Source organism: Meles meles, chromosome 5 (genome assembly GCF_922984935.1).
Source record: "Meles meles chromosome 5, mMelMel3.1 paternal haplotype, whole genome shotgun sequence".
NCBI classification, from domain to species: domain Eukaryota; kingdom Metazoa; phylum Chordata; class Mammalia; order Carnivora; family Mustelidae; genus Meles; species Meles meles.
The window spans coordinates 141,927,270-141,947,138 of record NC_060070.1 but is presented as its reverse complement, the minus strand read 5'-3'; the positions used below and the strand labels follow the sequence as shown (position 1 = coordinate 141,947,138).

The window sequence follows — 19,869 nt, the reverse complement described above, 5'->3', positions numbered from 1 at the left end:
ATATCCAGCAGCGTGTTCCTAATGCACGTGAGGAGCCTCCCAGAGGCAGGAGGGGAAAAAAGGCAAAGCTAACAGTTGCTGTTGCTTACGCTGTGCCTGTTCTCAACAGCCCTCCTGGAAAATGTTGTAATTCATGGGACGCTGGGAAGAGCACTCAGGAAAGTGTTCTCTCAGTAGGGGGTATAATTAGCCCCCAGATGAGTCCTGCTCCAGACCTGTTTAACAAATCATGAAAGCAGGCATCAAAAGGACCAGATTGTTTCCAAGGAAATTAACTCCCAAAACAAAGCTCAAGAATATTTGTAGGAGGAGGACCTGAATATCTGGCACCCAAAAGATAAATCACGATGTGTAGCATCTGATTAAAGATTACTCAGCAAGCATGGAGAGAACCTGTCAATCAAAAGCAACTCAGAACTGATACGGGTGTTAGCATTAGCAGACAAGGACACTAAAACCAGTTATTGAAACTACTCTCTAAGTTCAAAATATTAAGTGGACACATGGTAGATAGAAAAAGGCCCAAACCTGTCTCTCCATTTTTCTACATTTTACTTCCTCCTTCCCTATTAGATGCTAGTTTTAGGTGGTTCCCAGGTGGTTAACTGATAGTAAATTACTGTATTTATTATGCTATAGTAATCACACCTGCTAAGCCAATGACCTCTTGCTAGGAGGCTGTGAATTTATGGGGTTCATGAATTTGTAATCAGATCTTACATCTTCTTTCAAAATGAAACCTAAGCTTATGAGTTGGCAAGGAATCCAACAGATTCCTATTCTGAAGAGTCAGAGAATAAATCTTGACAGTTTCAGACTTTATACATAGTCGCAAGAACAGATGTAGCTAGAATATTTTCACAGGTTATTAGATCCTCGGGTTTACAGTAAATATAGTTCAGGACTGATATTTAAGTTCTTCAAGCTTTATTTTGAACGAGTATCTGTTTGCCATCAACATTAAAAACTCATGTTCTGTCTTGCTGCTTTAAAAATATTTCTGATTGGTTTACAGTACTCTTTTCTCGAACTTTTCCTCCCAGTTGTGTGAATGTAGTTCTGTATGCTCAAGATGTTTGTTTTGACAGAGACAGTAAACACTTAAAATATATATTTGCATTTGAAAGTGGTCAAGACTTAAAAATATAGCAACCTTGAGAAAGGTTTACTGAAATTCGGATAAACATAATTATGATTATCCTGGGTTTACAAAAAAAAAATGATTATCCTTTTTCTGAAGATAGATTGGTTATAGCTTCTGCATAGTCATCTACAGAGCATGTAATAACTGTCAGTGTTCTAGAATTAGCTTGTTAAATTCGGGATCGTAATTTACATCTTACATGGCCTGATACCATTTTGGAATTTGTTACGTCTCCTCGTTCATTACTCTTTTTTTCAAGATGCTTTCAAAAGTAGGCAACCGGTTACGGTAGTCTTCAGGTGAGCATGGCTAAAACATGGTGTGACCCTCTGCTTTGCTCCTCTGACATCCTTGGTGGATTCTAGAGACGGGACAGGCGGAGACCTGCTTAGCAGTCTGTCCTACCTGCTCGCTCTGTGGTCAGTGGCCGGAAAAATCAGCGCAAAGGCAGCAACAAGAAAGGTAGTGCTCCTCCTCTCCCACACGCTTTCCTCCAGGCGGTGCGCTCTAGCGTGGCTCTGTTGGCCCTGTCTCTCTGGTCTTGCTTCCTACCTGCGTTCTGCCATTTCTGGTCTTCGTTCTGGCTCAGAAAATTGGCACCGTCCGTGTTTCAGAGGACATTCAGTCGTTAGCTACTAGAGAGGTTTGATCCTGGATTTCAAAGAAGGACATTCTCCCCCAAAGTGAGCAGCGCTTTCCTTTCTCTCTGGCAGTTCCATGGCATGTTTTGTTCATGACGAATTCTTCTCGTTATACTGATGGCAGAGAAGTGCATTACTGTCATAGGAATCAGCACATTACTTCTTGGAGGCGGAGAAAATAGAAGCTGATAATACGTAGCTCTCAAGGATGAACTCATGTGAGAATTTATCGCCTGATACCAATATCCTGTGCTTTTACATGGTTCTAAAAACAAAGCGTCCCGTAAAATTATAAAATAAATGTTGGACCGACTCAAGGGAAGTGCAAACAGTATTTTCCCTGTAAGCAAACTTTTAAAAAGATGCATTCATTCATTCAAATGAGTGGACAAGATGCTTGGCACACTAAAGTCAAAATCCTGGTAGAGAAAGAAAACTGAATAAACATTGTATAATGTGAAGACCGTAATAGAGACACAATCTATGATGTACTTTGAATATTTAATTTGTATTTTTTTTCCTTAGTTTTTAGGGAACCAAGTCCATTGACAAAGAAATCCCTATTTACCTGACTTCTTGACGCTGTCCATTCTTGACTTCTACAATACTAGCATCCTTTCGGTTTCCTTCAGAGGCGCTTGCATGTCGGTATTCTCTTGGCTGTCGCCTCCTCCCGTTCTGCATAGCCTCCCCCAGTAGTCCTGCCCTCTCCTTGGCTCATCCACCCCCCACATGGTGACCACGATCAAATCACTGTCTTCGGTTCGGGTCTCTCTTCTGCCCGCAGAATCAGCTGCCATCTGGACAGCCTTACTTGGACATCTCAACAGACGCCTGCCCCAAATTATACTCCACAGCCACACTTGACCTTTTCTTGTCTCAGTAAGGCACCGCCATCTACAGATCTACCCATTCCACAAACGTGGGAGTCGTCATAATCCCTTTCCCCCATCCTACCATCTCCGCTCCGTTCCTAGTCCAGGCCAGCCCGTATTTCTTGAATCTGTTCTTGCCTTTTTGTTCCCTCTGGTCCTTTCCAGCTCGGTCGTGTGCAGCCTCAGTTCCGGTGACAGCCCCTCATTAGTCTTCCTGTCTGTAATCGTGTCCCTCCAACCACTTATGTTACTGTCATTGCTTTTTTTTTTCCCCCTAAAATACAGTTATGATTAAGACTTCTCGCCATCTTCAAGATAAACACTAAGCTATGGTGATTGGGTTACTTAGGTAACGGTAACATTTATTTAGCATTTACTGTGTACCAAGTACTGTGCTTAAAAACCGTAGTCTAAATTAACTCAAGAGAATTCTCCTAATGACTGTTTGAGGAGGCGTGCTCTCCTTGTTACCAGCAAGGAAATCTGACTGGGGAGATTGATTCACCAGCAGCTGCAGAGCCAGGAAGTGGGAGTGCGGCACCAGACCAGTGTCTCTCGGACTTCCAAGTCTGTCCGTACCCTTTATATTAGATCAGTGCCCCACAGAGCTGTCCACACTCTGGGGTGGGATGCTGGGGCGTAGGAAGACCGTCTTGCTTCTCTCAGAGCTCTGATCACTTCAGCTCTCGTGACTGCTAATTATAAAAATGAGCAAGCAGGGTTTTTCCGAGCGGTCCCACTGGATCACGGACACGTCTGAATGTGGGATGCATGAGTTTTTCCCTTTAATCTACCTTCTACCCCATCAGCCACATGCTCACCATGCCTGTGGGGACGTAGAGTTTCAGGCGGCATCACGTGGCTGTATGATGCCGAGAAACAGCAGACCAGTGCCTTGGTCGTAATGAGTGATAGAGTGGGCTTTTTTAAGAAACTGGATGGCCAATTAAAAATTTTGAATTAAAAAAAAAAAATCAGTAATGCAAAGGTATTAGAATTCTTTCACTTCTTTCAAAATTTAGAAATTCATTACCATGGCTTAGTAACTGGACACTTTTCAGTACATCAGTGAGACTAAACATGTTTAATAGGCTCTGTGAAACTCACGAGACATCTTCAAGGGCATGCTAGGTTTTCACTTTAGGTTCACATCAGTGATGATGGCTTTCAATTTTAGTTTCATCGGTTTCCTAAAAAGGAATGTGCTTTCACAGAGATGAGTGGACCTGGATGTTGCCCCAAAATTTGGGGGTGCATCTGGGTTTTATATACATGACATGTATCCAGGAGACTAGGGGATTTACTTTAAGTACTTTCTGGTGGGGCTGAACTCTCAGGTGGGCCACAGCTTGCATTTACGGAGGGCGTGTGCCCTTGAACTACGTTCTGGGTGCCACAGATCGCACACGCTTGGAGTCCGAGAGGAGCACAGATTTTGTTCCCAGTCCTGTCTCTTATTGACCGGGTAGGCTTTGATCTGCAAGCCCCTTTTTCTTCACTGGGTAGGTGTTATGTGGTAAGAACTCAGTGAATAGTCCTTGTTCCTACCTCATTCTTCATCCTTCGTATCCTGCTTCCTTCAACCGCAGGCGTCCCCCGCCAACTCAGAGATTTGCATGGAAAACAGGCCTAGGGAAGTAATCGCCTTGCAAGTTTGGAGGGAGTTCAATCTGTACATGATTTAGTTGCCACCAACCAGCTGATTTCCTAGACCTTCATTCACTGTGGAGGGAAGGGCATTTTTTAAAGTTCTAAATCCTTGTTACCATATTGTTCAGATTCTTTTCCATTTTAAAGGTCAATGTTCTAGGATCCTATCATTTCATTATTTTTTTTTTAGGCTGTCCTTTCCCAAAGTAGAAATATATGAAACTGGTGTTAAAAGCATTATAAATACGGCCTTAGTGCAGTTTTTTTTTTTTTTTGAACTAGCTGCTTTTTATTTTACAGATAATGATAAAAAATGTTTTGTTCTGCAACAACACATCCTCTGGGCAGGATCTGTGTAAGGAGTAAATGACAACAGGGATTTCGAAGATACAGATGGTTTTGAGAAAATTCACCGCAAGCTAGAAGGCCAACTCTCCCTCCCCACCTCCATCCCCATCTTCTGCCCTGTCAACCCCAAAGCCACCAAGCCTGTAAGGATACGCATTTTCATGACTGTAGGGTGCAGGGAACAACAGATTTGATGATGAATGGTAAGTGGGCCATTCTGAAAGAGGTCGCGTGAGATCTTTCCCATGAACAGTTAGTCATGGTGACAGATTCTGTCCATCCGCCATAACAAAGGGAACACCGTTCAAGTCTGCTCTAACCCAAAAAATACTGCTGATCATTCTTAAAAAAAAAAAAAAAAAAAAGTCCCCTGATTATTTTCAAATGTGAAGAAAAACGTTAGAGTTGCTGTTGCAGTTGTCTTTTTGAATGTGGTGGCTGGTCACACAGCATCGTTATGTTAGCTCCTGGTCCCGGGTTTGTCCTCGGGGAAGCCGTTAGTATTGGGAGTGTGCTCCATCTCTGAGATGCTTATCTTTATGGACACAGTCATCTGGTGGTTCCAGTCTGTTAGGTTTGCATCTGCGAGTCTGATGTAGTTCATTTCTATACATACACAGATTTAAGACACTTTCTGGAACATTCCACAGACTCACTTATTAGTATGATGTTTTTGTTCTTTTTATTCCACTCCTGTAACTCAACCCCTGTAGAGAAGATGATTACATAGCACTTCCATCCTTTGGAAATATTATTAGATTTTGCGTCTGGTGTTATTTGTTGAGTGGTTTAGTTTCAGGGTTCGTTATGCTGAATTTTGTAAAGGCAGTTGCTGAACGGAGTAAATTTTAAAATATGGTAAAACGTAAGAGAGAGTATTTCAGTTCTTTCCACTTATTTGATCTTCTGAAAATGCCATTAAACTATGAAAAATAAGAGACTCAAATTTTTGGAAATGAAAGTGACAAACAAGTTGTTATCAAATGAGATAATATGTGACCAGACTTTTTTATGAAGAATAAAATTCTCAGGGTGCCTGGGTGGCTCAGTCGGTTAATCATCTGCCTTCAGCTCAGGTCATGATCCCGGGGTCCTGGGCTTGAGCCCTGTGTTGGGCTCCCTGCTCAGGCTCTCTGCTTCTCCCCTCTGCGCCTCCCCACTGCTCATGGTCTCTCTCACTCTCTCTCTCTCAAATGAATAAATAAAATCTTTAAAAAGAAAAAATAAAATTCTCTGTTACAGCAAGGGCTTCCTTGAAGAAGCAGATCTTAGTCATTCCTTGATTTTTCTGAGCGTTGGGTCTGACTCTGCACGCGTATGATCACAGTGGATGAGACAGGCTTTCTGCACATCAGGAGCTCGGCAGCGTCATTGTAGAGATGATGTGTGTCCGGAAATAACCACATCACAGGGCAGCATGTGAGGTTTTCTAACACTGAGAGAGTTAAGCACCCTAGGAATTTAGATGAGGAGAGATCGCCAATTAGGTGTCAGAGATGAACTTGAAAACTGTTTCACACTGATCGTTATCATTTCTTTTTTTTTAAAGATTTTATTTATTCATTTGACAGAAAGAGAGATCGCAAGTAGGTAGAGAGGCAGGCAGAGAGAGGGGAGGAAGCGAGCTCTCCACTGAGCAGAGAGCCTGATGCGGGGCTCGATCCCAGGACCCTGAGATTATGACCTGAGCTGAAGGCAGAGGCTTTAACCCACTGAGCCACCCAGGCGCCCCATGATCCTTATCATTTCTGTGTCTAATAGAGTTTGCGAGTGACCAGAACTTAAAACACCTGCTGAACCTATGCCTTTCATTTGGTTACCTGAGAGAGTGACATAATGATTAAGAGTAAAACATCTGCCATGTCCTCGGTAAGTGCTACCCATCATCCGTCAAAACTCAGTCCTGTCCAGGAAGCTTTTGCTACAAACCAAGCTGCACGAGCTGCTCCCTCCTCTTTATTCCTAGAGAAGCCTCAGCCTGTCGTTACCAGAGCGCTCACCTATAGGAAAGATTTCTGATTGTCGCCGTACTTCTCTGTCTCCCCCACCGGAGTCCCTTGAGGTTATGAGACATGCACATTCGAACCCTAGCATTATTCCTAGAGAGTCCAAGACGCAGTAAATTTATGTTGAATGAATAATTGAACACAACAAAGGTTACCTTCAGTGTAAGAAAATGGGTACAAGGCTGCTAACAGTGATGATGGGGAGAAATGGACGAACTCAGGATATGTTTTGAGAGAGAAGTGACAGGGTTTTCTTGACAGACAGAATGTGAAGAAGGAAGGAACGGATAAAGCAAACTTGAGAAACTTGGTAATGCCGTCAGCTGATACGCAGGAGACTGGGGAACGAGAGGCTGTCTCGCACGCTGTTCGAGAAGCCCACGCCGCTTGAGTGTAGCTCTCAAAGAGGCGGGCGTGTGTGAGTCCAGGGCTCAGAGAAGAGATCAAGATAGGAGACAGAGCTCCAGAAATCAGCATATACTTGGTATTTAGGGCTACATGGCTGGCTGAGATGGCCTTGTGAGAATGTAAGTGAAGGAGAGAGCGCCCCAAGCCGGTCTTGTCGGGAGCACTCCACTGTCGTGGTCAGAGAGACGTAGAGGAGCTAGCAAAAGAATCCAAGAAAGCCGGGCGCCTGGGTGGCTCAGTGGGTGAAGCCTCTGCCTTCGGCTCGGGTCATGATCCCAGGGTCCAGGGATCGAGCCCCGTATCAGGCTGTCTGCTGAGCAGGGAGCCTGCTTCCTCCTCCTCTCTCTCTGTACCTGCCTCTCTGCCTACTTGTGATCTCTCTCTCTCTCTCTGTTAGATAAATAAATAAAATCTTAAAAAAAAAAAAAAGATCCAGGAAAGCAAAAGCTAGAGGAAGCTTTCTCAGGGGATTGCCAATTGGGTCAAATGCTGCTGAGGGATTCAGAGGAGCCGTGAGGAGTGATCATTGCACTGGGCAACATGTGATTGTTGGTGACATTGACTCTGTAGGGGGTGGGGTCTGGAAAGCCAAGTTGGAATCCGTCCAACACTGGGAAGTGAGGGAGCAGAAATCTGCAGGAGCTGGATTTTCGGGGCGTCTACTTGGGGTGGGCATCGTGTCTTTCTGCATCGCCAGATTACTTCATCAGATTCCAGACCAAACTCCCGCACTGTTTTCCTCTTCCAGAGGGTTCGTTGCTCATGGACTTGCCTTCCTCCAGGGGTCTGGACTGGAACCCTCAGCGGTCAATGCTGTCCTCCCTTCCTCTGCTTTTCCCAGTGGGATCAGTTGCCAGGACTGTCGAGTCCTCTCCACGGCATTTTGCAAACCCGACTCGTCCTGTCCATCGCCCTTGCCACTTCTTGCTCTTCCCAGGCAGCAATTAGCCCTTCTTCAAACTCTGTGGTTTCCCGAGAGCTCCCTGCTTTGATTCTCCCCCTTGTCAGCAGATCTATCCATCACAGCTAGAATGTTCTTCCTAAAGCACAGCTTTGCTCCTGCGATTCTGCTAAAAATAAAACCAGATCCTTTTAGCCTGGCACTCCGAACCCTCTACCTTTTTAACCTCGTCTCCCCCACCTTTCTCTCTGTTCAGCCCGCTGCTCTCCAGTGTTCGCTCTCGCCGCGGTCTGTAACCTGCACCATCCGACCTGCACCTGCGTGCCTTCGCGCTCACTGTCGCGTCTGCTTGACACACCGGGCCCTCTCTCCTCTCCTGTCGTCTGTACCTCCAGATGCTCGCGACCCCTCAGAGACGCGCCATCCGCCCGTAAGAACCAGCAGATTCCCAGCCTGTCAGTGCCCCTGCTTTACCAAGTTCTTACTCAGTCCTCTCAGAGGTCCCCGACGCGGATCTCTCCCTTACCCCACGGCTGTCCTTCCCTTCGCTACCTCAGCCAGTCTTCCTTTTTAGGAAGTGGGGACAGGAACGATTCCCCGTCTGGAAGTTTCCTGGAGATTTTACTAATGGTGTGGGTTCCATCAGTAGAGGACATCTGGGGCGCCACTTGGCTGCTGCCCATTTCTCGGTCGGCACCTTCCCATTGAGGGGCCGGGGCAGCCAGAAGGTGGAGAGGCGAGCGTGCCCCTCCCGTGAGAGGCGACTTTCCCCCACCCGGCAGTGAAACAGACCCTGGATTGTTTGTCTGGCTTTCAGTTGTGGGGATTCGGGGGCGGGAGTCGGGGAAATGTCTCTGAAATTGTTACTCTTTGAGTTCCGGCTATTTAAAACAGAAGGTGCCTTTTGGGAATTTTGCTCAGTGCGACACATTCTAAAAGCTTCTCATCAGAAAAGAATTACTCATTAGAATATGGAGCTGAGGGCTCTGTCATCTCGTGCACCCATCACGGGGCTTGGGGACTTGCTTCTGGGAGGGCATCCGTGGGAAGCACATCGAAGGTGTCTCTGTCAGATGCTCTCTGACGACCCTGTTGCCTCTCGGTTAGGTAATCTCGGTTTCCTCCCGTTATTAGGAGGTAAAGTAAGTTTTAGGCGCATTTAACTTGTACCTAATTAATCTTCCAAGAGTGAAGCGGGGCTGTTGGCTGAAGGGAAACAATTGCATTTTGTTTTTCAAGGTGGGATTGAAAAGAAACTATGTTTCTGGAGCATTGTTAGAGGAGTCAGAGTTTTCAGAAAAGAGGAGAGAAGTGCCCGTCTGATTTCAGAGCCTTCCTTGGCTGTGACAAGAGTATGACGTGTTTGGCCTCCCAGCAGGCAGATTGCCCGTCCCCTCCACCAGCTGGTAATTGTAGTCGACTATTTTGGAACACGAGGGGTATTGTAATTAGTGGTGTGGAGTACTGCCTGGTGAGTTCAGAATAGCCCTCGATGCTTAGTAAAACCTAGAGTGCAAATAAGAGATAAATGTCTCCTATTTTGAGTGTGATAATAAGCTTTTCCTAAATAAATTCACCTCCTCGGCAGTACTTCTTATCACCACCAATAGAGAGGGAAAATCCAAAATTACGAAGAAAAAACCTGAAAACAACTTGCTTTGACTTCTTGGTCAAAAATGTTCTGTTTCACGATTGTTCATCTATTTTCTGCTGCTGTGCCTGTCCCCGGGAAACCTGGTATCTCGGGATCCTTAATTGACACTGACAAAATGACAAACCAGAGCGGATCCTCGAGGCGTGGCCCTTTTGTGTCAGGATGAGCTGTGTGGACCTCAGTCTTTTGATACGTGCTTTCCCCTTTCGCTTAAAAGGGGCGATAACTGTTTGTATTCTGGATGATTTTTAGCCAAAGATCTTAAAAATCTGTTATTTAATATTGAGCAAATTGTTAAGTGCTTTTATAAACTGATTCTTATATATGCAAGATGGTTCATAGCTGGTATTGAAATGCTTTTTATTTTTTCTAAGTGTTTTCTTTAAATTGTGGTTGAATTTTTTTTTAACCCATTAATAAAGTAATAGCAGAAAAACTGAAAATAGTGGGACGCCTGGGTGGCTCAGTGGGTTAAACCTCTGCCTTTGGCTCAGGTCATGGTCCCAGGGACCTGGGATCGAGCCCCACATCGGGCTCTCGGCTCAGCAGGGAGTCTGCTTCCTCCTCTCTCTCTGCCTGCTTCTCTGCCTACTTGTGATCTCTGTCTGTCAAATAAATAAATGAAATCTTAAAAAACCTGAAAATAGTTGCTTTAGACTAATTTTATTGGTAATTTCAGTAAAGCATAGGGGAACATCCAAAAACACCACTCTGGGTTTTTTAAGTATATTTTTATCATGATCAAAGAGCAGGGCTTTTTAAAGTGTAATGTTCTTATAACCTGAGAGCAGTTTACATTGGAAACAGATGATTTTAAAATTTACATTTTCTTAACAGACAAAAAAACCCCCAGACTCTTACATACAGAGAACTGGTGGTTGGCAGAGGGGAGGGGAGTGGACGGATGGGGGGAAATAGATAAAGAGGTTGAAGAGGTACAAATTTCCCGTTATAAAATAAAGAAGTCACAGAAATGGAAATAGGGAATAGTGTATTATAATATAATAATAATATATTGTAACAATGTTGTTTGGTGACAGATGGTGATGGCTTTTATTGTACATTGCTCAGTGCAATGTACAGATTTGTTGACTCACTCATGTTGCACACCTGAAACCAATATGACACTGATTATACTTCGAATAAACAAACAAAATTTACATTTTCTTTTTTCTTCTGCAGGAAGGAACTCGAAACCTTCAAAGGTAATTTTGTGTTTAATTCTTCACTTTAAAGTAAATGAAAGTTAATCAATGTCAGATGTTCTCTCATGATGAAGAACTCATTCCTTTTCTTTGAATCAGTTTACATCAAAAAAAAAGTTTACTTAATCCTGTTTTTGTAAGTTTTATTTAATCACCAGTGGTTTTGATATCCTCTTTGAGCTGGAACACATATCCTGAGAGTTTCTGCTGACGACCATAGCAAGTAATATAAGGATGGCCTCGTCCGACCTTGGAGGTTGTTGCGAATCCGTTTGACAAGATTCTGGTTTCTCATGTGCACAGTCTGGGCCACGTGGAGAGGGCATGGTGATAGAGAGATGTGTCCCTGTGATCATTCGGTTTTGGAAGGTCACCTGACCTTCCAAAACGTGTCCGTGCTGGGTCCTGCCCTGCCACTGTCTTATAACTTTGGATAAGTGTCTCGCCTTATTCAGGCTCGGTTCTCTCCATCTGTAAAATAAGAAGCTCGGTGAACTACCTCCTGAGATACCAAAAGCACCCTGCTTTTGCCTTTTCATTTTAGGGAACTTTTGAAGGTAGGACACTGGAAAAACGACTCCAGGTCATGTTGACCCTTGCTGGTCATGGCGCAGCACTAGTGCAAAATAGAGGAAACCAGAAACTCTCCAGCGGCTCCGAGCCCTTCCAGCACGCTGCTTTTCAGTTACCGATGAGCAATTACACGGAGAAGGCAGCGTTCTCCAGCAGACTCATCCCAGCAACTAGGAAGGCTCTGAATTATTGCCTCTTACAGTACACATTCAGCCAGTTTTATGCTTATTGTATTTCACATATGAGCTAGTACTAAGATTGACTGAATGAGTACGTTTTTCTAGTTTATCATTTACAGCTGACTTGTTTATGAGTACGGTCTGTTTAGCTGTTTTGGGAAAATGACTGACCTTCAAGATAAAAGGTATAATTCTACTGTGACTCCTACTGTGACTCTAATTGAACAGGCTTGTTTGGACTGAATTTCTGTTTGACTGCAGTTACAGTAAAGTGGCTGAGGTCGTGGCCGGTTTGTTGAGGGTAATGCTAAGTATCGTGTGATAGAACGTGTTCTCGTGGTTACCATTATTTCTCATAAATTTGTGCACCAGGACTCATGGATGTTATTTTCCATCCATGGTTGAAAATAAGAATGAAATCCTCATAAAATGTACTTTTCCATCTCATTCTTTTGTAGGCTAGCATCTTATATAACATTAGGAGGGGGGATAAAGCAATCAAGTTAATATTGAACGACAGGCAGGGACACAGATGATGCAAATGTCAGCTTCACTTGCATCTCAGTACTGGGGCCTTTTTTTCTTGGTATGACAATATTCGCCGTAAAAGAAGAGACCAGTCATTTCCACATCGTTAGGTAGTGTTATATAGTACCCAAGAGGATAATTCAGTTTATGCCAACATTTCTCATTTATACACACGTGCCTAATTATGGTATGGCCTGTAACAGCGTATCCAGCCCACCCACAGGCCAAAAAAAACTCTCATATTTGAACAAACCGTAAACTGATTATTGCATCATAACAACATTTTTTAGTACCAATATTTATTGAAAATTCTGTCCTCCTGAGTGTTTTGCTAATATTTCAAAAGCATGAGTAGCACATAATTAAAAAGAAATGTAACTGTTCTTCCAAGAAAAAACATGGAGGGAAAAAGAAAAGAATTTACAAATTGTAACAGTTCCTTACTATTTGAGTGTTGTCTTTGGTTTTCCTTTATATGTTACAGGAAGACAAAAGATGTTACTTGGTCTAATTGTTTTATTCAACTCTTGTAGTAGTTTTTGGAAGCTTATTTTCTAAGTTCATGAAAAGCTAACTTCGAGAACAAAAGCAAAATTAGTAACCCTCAAAGTTAGTGGTACAGATCAGAATCATCCACATTCTGGATTCTTCCTTCTGTACTCCATGGATGTTAGTGGGATAGGTACCTCATTCCTGGGTGGCGTCTATAGCACAGCTCTAAGCGTTATTGATACTGGCTATTGTTTGTTTTTTAAAATATTGGCAGCAGGAAGGTTTTCTGTGTTTGCTGAATATTGCTTTGGTTTTTGGTTTTTGGTTTTTTTGTTTTTTTAAGAGAGAAAGAGAGAGCCAGGTGGGGGTGGGGGGGTGGTGAAGAGACCGAGGGAGAAAGAGAATCTTAAGCAGACTCGCTTGCTCAGCACAGAGCCTGATGCGGGGCTCTGTCTCACGACCCTGAGATCTTGATCTGAGCTGAAATCAAGAGTCGGAAGCTTAAACGACTGAGCCACCCAGCCTCCCCCCACGAATATTGCATTTTTAAAAAGCTTTAAATGATAGTCCCTTGGATATTAAACAATAGAAAGAGGAGAGTAGGATTTCCTAAATCCTAATTTTTAATTTTCAGTGGAGAAGGAATTCCATTATTGTAAGCATGTGTAAAGTAAGGTTTTCACAGTCCTTAAGGACATAGGGAATTGGCCTTGAATAGACCTGTCTGTTCATTAGGGATTATTTATCACTTTCCCATTTTAATTTTAAATATAGTCATTCCATGTATAACTCTCAAAATCACTCTCAAGGTTTTTAAAGTGTAAGTCTAGAAAGAGTGTGCCCCTGGATTGGATGTTGCTCGAACCTCCATCATTCCTGACTTAACATGGCTTTGCTACGCAGACTCTTTCTGTCTTCACTTAATTAATTCACCAAACTAACCGTCGTTCTCCATAAGATAGACCGACTGATCCCCGGAGTGTGCTGAGTACTCACGGCTGACAGGCTGCTCATCAGCACACCCAGACCCTTCTAGTTCCACTGCTTGCTCGAATGCTTACTTACCCAGGGCGACTTTTTTGCTCTCCAGCTCCGAGGTGCTTGTTGTTACAATCTGCAGTTCAAATAATATCAGAGAGAATGAGGGAACCTCAGTGTTAAGGGGACCTGTTTGTAAGAAAACTTAAGTTGACAGCTAGGGTAGACTTGGTATAGGTAAACAGATTTTGAAATTGCTGCAAAAGGCAAAATTCAGAATTAGAAAAGAATTGGGAAAAAATAAGAAAAATCCTGAAGGTTTCCATACGTGAATGGTTTCACACATCTTAAATTCCTGCTCTGCTTTTTAAAATAGACTGGAAATTTTATTCATGGTAGATGGGAAGACTTTAAGGAAGAATTTTCAGTCAGTGGACCTATGCTCAAAAAATTCACAAATAAAAGTATTGGTTATATTTTATATTAAAGTGTTTGTATATGTGTTTTTAATGGATCCCTGTATTTTTAATAAAGATTTTATTTATTTGACAGAGATCACAAGTAGGCAGAGAGGCAGGCGGGGGGGGGGGGGGGAGCAGGCTCCCTGCCGAGCAGAGAGCCTGATGTGGGGCTCGATCCCAGGACTCTAAGATCATGACCTAAGCCAAAGGCAGAGGCTTAACCCACTGAGCCACCCAGATGCCCGTAATGGATCCCTATATTAACTGTTTTTTAAAAAATTAAATGACAGGGCACGCGAGTGGTACAGTAGGTTGAGCATCCTGACACTTGGTTTCAACTCAGGTCATGATCCCAGGGTCATGAGATCGAGCCCCGTGTCAGGCTCTGGGCTCAACATGGGGTCTGTTTGAGATTCTCTCTCTCTGTCCTTCTGTCCCTCCCACTGGTGCTCGTGCTCACTCGCTTGCTGTCTCTCTCTCAAATAAATAAATAAATCTTAAAAAATTAAATGGCCAACATGGGATCTAGTTGTATCATATAAGAGGATGTCCATTGTAATCTCCTTAATATGAAATTACCCAGCCATGTCAGATGTGTGAATGACAGTGTGAAAACCTGCCAGGATTTAGGAGTTATCACTGTCAGAGTGAGTGGATCATTGTGAAAGTATGTGGGCAAAACCAGCTAAGGCCAGCCTGATACAGTGTGATCCCAATTATGGCTTAGCTATGGAAAGCGAAGCCAATGCAGGACATAGGGCCAGAGTGGTCAGAGAAATGGGAGGAAGATCAAGACAATTTAGTGACAAGGAAGGACAGAGAGGAGAAAGTGTAAAGGAGAGGTGGTTATCAGTGATATAAGTAATGCGGTATGGGGAAGTCCCATTGGATTTGACAGTGAACAGATTGTCATATTGGTAATTGGGCATTGGAAAGAGCTATTTGTAAAGGGAGAGTCCAGATTGCAAATCAGAAGTGTATAAGAAATTAGCATACAAGGGTGACATGAACTCAGTATTCTTTTAAGAATGAGATGAAAGAAATGAAAAAGTAACTTGAAATAGAATCAGGGTCAAGGTCATGGGAGAGGGTGAAATTGAGGATATTAAGGAGTTGAGTAAGATCCTAGAGAAGACAGAAAGCAGTCATATCCAGATGGATTACCTTGGACAGGATCCAGAAACATCTCTTTCCCAAACCTTAGAGAAGCAAAGATGCCTGGTAATATGGGAAAAAGTTGATATGGAGGGAAGAAACAATTTTTTTTAGAATCCATTTAGAGTGAGATGGTCTGAATTTTGCAGGGCTAGGCCCAGAAGTAGAAATAAGAACTGAAACAAATATGCTTTGGTTAAAAGAGAGTTGGGACTTGGGAAGGCACATAGAGTAGATCAGCAGTTTGGTGATCTTGGAAGCTGATGAGAGCATGGTTGAAATGCCTGGCCATGGAATTCAGGCAGGCAGGGAGAGGCCTGACTAGACCTGTAAAATAAGCAAGCTGGGAGGCCTGGGGGATGGTGTGCACCATGAAGATGGAGAACCCGTCAATGGTTGAGATAGATCTTGTGGCCAAAGACGGAGGTTTGAAATCTTAGAGGTGGAAGGGTTCCCAGTGATGATGATCACTAAAAACAGAAGTCATAAAACAGTGGAGGTTATCCAAGTCAGAGTTCTGACACCCCTGGGGGTCTCACTTGTTTGGATGACTCGTAAATGTGGACTATAGATGCTTCCGGCTTGGCAGGCCTCAGCTTGCTGTAAATCTTCAGGTATGGTAGATGGTAAACTTGGTAGAGTTTGTTGATTCCATTCAAGAGTTAGCTTGATGTATAAGGTACAACTATCCAGCTGCCATTTGGCAATATTTAAGTGATGGAGACTCAGGTTGGATCATAGAACTGCCCTCTGTCCTCAAGGCTAAAGCCCTGGGATAAAGCTTGTAAGATAAAAAGGCAAATACATACATTTAATATCACGTAAAAAATATTATAATAGAAGCACACTAAAGCAGGAATAATAGGCTGTTTAGAGAGAGGGCCGGTACTTGAGCTGGATCTGAATGAGGAGGGCTTACCAGGTCGGAAAGGGCAGTAAGGACATTCCAGAAGGAGGAAAGAACAATTGCAAGGATGCAGAGATGTTTATTTCGAGAACACAAGATTTAACTTCTTGTTCAATGAGGGAACTGCAAATAATTTGTTAGAGCTAAAGCATATGGTGTGTGGGGCAGAACTAGTGAGGGATGCATGGAGATGTAGGCAGGAACAACTGATACCCAGCCTCAAATGTCATACAGAGGAGTTTAGACTTTTCCCTTTGGGCCAGTGGTCTCCAAGGAGGGATGTGACTACGCAGAATAATAGCAGTGGAAGAAGAAAACTGGAGCTTCGTTTCTTTTTTAGGCCTTCCCGTTTAGATTGCAATTTTTCTGTGGATTATATAATAAACTGGTACAGGAATTCATGGATATGATGTATAAATATACAAATCTGGGCTACATGTTAAAAGTTTTTAACTCATGGTGGAGGACCATGGTAAGGGAGCTCGGAGGGTTCTGTGGTCGCTGGTAGACACAGGGTGGGAGTGGGAGAATGCGGAGGGTTTTCGTTAGGGTCGTAGACTCAGATGATTTGCATTATAGAGCAAATGTTCTGATACCATGTAGAAGGCCGATTGGAAAGAGCCAATCTAGAGGAAGAGATTTGTTGGAAAACTTACAGAGATTTGAATTGAAGGCAGTGGTAGATTGGAAAGACATAGGAGCGTGACGGTGCGTGGAATCACGAGACTTGTAACTCCGTGGGGTTCCTCTTAGACTTCTGGCTAGGACATTTACACACACAGGTTTTTTTCATGCACCAAGAAATGTGATACTGGCTAAAGCAGATTTGGGAGGGAATGGTAGTGAATTTGGCTGTTTTTCGGGGGGAGAGGGTGGTAAAAGTACCATATTGCAGGCAACTTCCCCATAACCTCACGAAACTTTTTGGTATGCCATAGATTAAGAAATGATTTTTGAGAACAGTTTTATTGAGGTTTGATTTGCGTACAACAGGGTTCCTCCATCTTTAAGTGTGATTTCAGTGATTTTTACTAAATCCATAGAGTTGTGCAGCCATGGCCACAAGGAGTGTTGCAGCATTTCCGTCACACACTGCAGGTCCTTTCTGCCCGTTTGCACTGAGTACCGGCTGCCTCCTGGGCCCCAGGCCATCCGTAATCAGGGTCTGTCTCCAATAGTTCGCCCTTTCTGCTCATCTCATAAATGCAGCCGTACAATTTGTAGTCTTTTTGCGTCTGCATTCTTTCACTTAGTTTAAGATTTTTGAGCTTTTTTTATTGACCAGTTGCTGTTACATATATAAATACATTGTGTTTTGCTCGTGCATTGGCCAGCTGATGGGCATTTGGATGGCTTCCAGCGTGGGGTGGTTGTGGGTAATGCTGTACACTCTCCCGTGCCAGTCTGTGTATGGACATGTGTCTGCATCTCTCCTGGGAGTGTAGCTAAGGCTGGAGTTTCTGGGTCATATGGTCAGTTTAAATAGAACTTGTTAAGAAGCTGTGTGACCTTTCCAGAGTGCCTACGACGTTTTCCATCCCCACCAGGCCCGTATGAGGGTTCCAGTTCCTCTCCTCCTTGCCAGCACTTACATCCTTCATGCTTACGTTTAGGTCTGTGATCCATTTCCTCTCCCAGGATCCCTTTTGAGTTATTTTTTTCTGTTTTTGGGATGGAAAAGTCTAGGTTGTTTTTGTTTTTATTGTTTTGTTCCTTTTTTTTTTTTTTAACATATCAATATCTTTATCTTTTTGTCCCAGAACTGTTCTTTGGTTAGACGCCCCCCCCCCCCACCCCCCGCCGAATTGCTTTGGTACCTTTGCAGGAAAACAGTGGCCATAAATATAAGAGTTTATTTCTGGATTCTCAGTTTTGTTCCTTTTTGCCAGCATCACACTGCCTTGATTACTGCAGCTTTGTAAAAAGTTTTGAAATTGAGAAGGATGAGTCCGTCAACTTTGATCTTTTTAAAAATTGGTTTGGCTATTTTAGGTCCTTAGAAATTCCGTATAAATTTTAGGATCATTGCATCAATTTCTTTGAAAAAGAATGAATTCTGGGGCTTGGGTAGGGATTGTGTTGAATTTATAGATCATTTGGGCTAGAATTGCTGTCTTAATATTGAGTCTTCCAATCCATGAACAAGAACCGTGTTCCCATTTCTTTGGCTCTTTTTTTATTTTTCTCAGCAGTTTTTTATTTTCCAAATATAAGTCTTGGACTTTTGTTAAATTTAGCCCTAAATATGCTATTCTTCTTGGTGAATTCTGTCTTGATCAGACTGAATTTGAGGTGTCTGTGGGACATCACTAACAGAGGTGCCCAGAGGGCATGTGGACCATCAGAGGAGCTGCGCGGTGTTGGGGAGGAGTCAGCATATAGGTGGGAGAGGAAGCCTTGGGTTTGGATGAAGTTGCCCACGGAGAGCAGAATCCACAAAAAAATGACCATGGATAGAAATTTAGGAAGCGCTACTATTCACCAGATGGACAGAAGAAGAGAATTTCAGTTGACCCTTGGAGAACACGGGCGATAGGGGTTCTGGCCCCCTGCATGGTTGAAAATCTGTGTAGAACTTTCGACTCCCCCAAAAATGTAACTATGTTAGCCTACTGTTGACTAGAAGCCTCACCAGTAGCATAAACAGTCGATTCACACATATTTTGCATGATATGTGTGTTATATACTGAATTCTTAAAGTAAGCTAGGGAAAAGAAAATGTTAGTAAGAAAATCATAACGAGGAGAAAAACACATTTACAGTGCCGTCCTGAAAAAAATTCGCACATAAGTGAATCGGTGCCATTTCAAACCCGTGTCGTTGGAGGATCAACTGTAGTTGCTTATCATGGAGGCTGAGGACAGTCAGCCCCAGAGGTGAGGTTTGAAAGCCACAGGGAACCTTTCCAGGAAATGTCAAGAGGCAGCGTCATACTGCTGTGGGGAGGGCAGGGAGAAGGGTGGCTTAATCTGGCAGTCGGACGCCGATCGGTGGTGTTCCTGGGAATGGTTTCAGCAGCATGGGGTGTTCACGTGTGAGGGGGGAGTGGAGACCGCACGGGGGAGGCTTGGGGCACGAGGAGCACGAGGGAACCGTGTCCTGCCTCGCTTAGCACCATCCCCTGGGGGCTTGGCACGCTGGCGGTTCCGAAGTGTCTGAATGGATGAGAAGTCAATACAATGCTTTCAACAGCGAAGACTCGGAAGGAGAGAGAGGGTCGAGGGGAGGGTAAGGTGCAGAGGAGGAATTTTTTTTTTAATTTGTGAGAAACTTGAATCTGTATGAAAAGGGAAACGCGGCAGATGAGGGAGAGGGGTTGGCAGAGCTGTGGCTCAGAGGAGACCGGAGGGAGGGGGCTTCCGAGCATATGGCTCTGAAGCAGGGAAGACGCGGACAAGTGATTTGTAACTGTTGGAACTGTGATGATTTAAGATACTTATTTAAAATACACAGCACACTCTAAGCCACTGGTTAGTGTTGCTGAATTTGAAGAAAGCTTTAGGCTAAATCTATGTTAAAAATGAAGTGGGGGAAATTTACAAGATACCGAATGTGTTATGAAATGAACTATATTCTTCATCTTCATGTTATTGCTTTCCGAGAGTGAGGCTTCTTTTCTCTTTCCGCGTGTCATGGGCACATCTCTGTGTCTCCAGGGCCAGCTCACATGTGCTGAGTGTATTTTCAGCCCCACCCCCGTGGCTGAGCCGCACTTGGTACGGCCCCCCCGTCCGTGCATACATCTCCGCACACCAGAGCCCCAG

General features: G+C 43.6%; 1 protein-coding gene across 1 annotated transcript in view; it reads left to right on the top strand.

Annotated features, from left to right (window-relative positions):
• The window catches only part of DTNBP1 (dystrobrevin binding protein 1), a 131,614-nt gene that overhangs the window by 57,858 nt on the left and 53,887 nt on the right, over positions 1–19,869 (top strand). Inside the window, exon 7 of the mRNA XM_046004333.1 lies at positions 10,810–10,832. Coding sequence (XP_045860289.1) covers positions 10,810–10,832 — 23 coding nt within the window. The remainder of the gene's footprint in view (positions 1–10,809; positions 10,833–19,869) is intronic.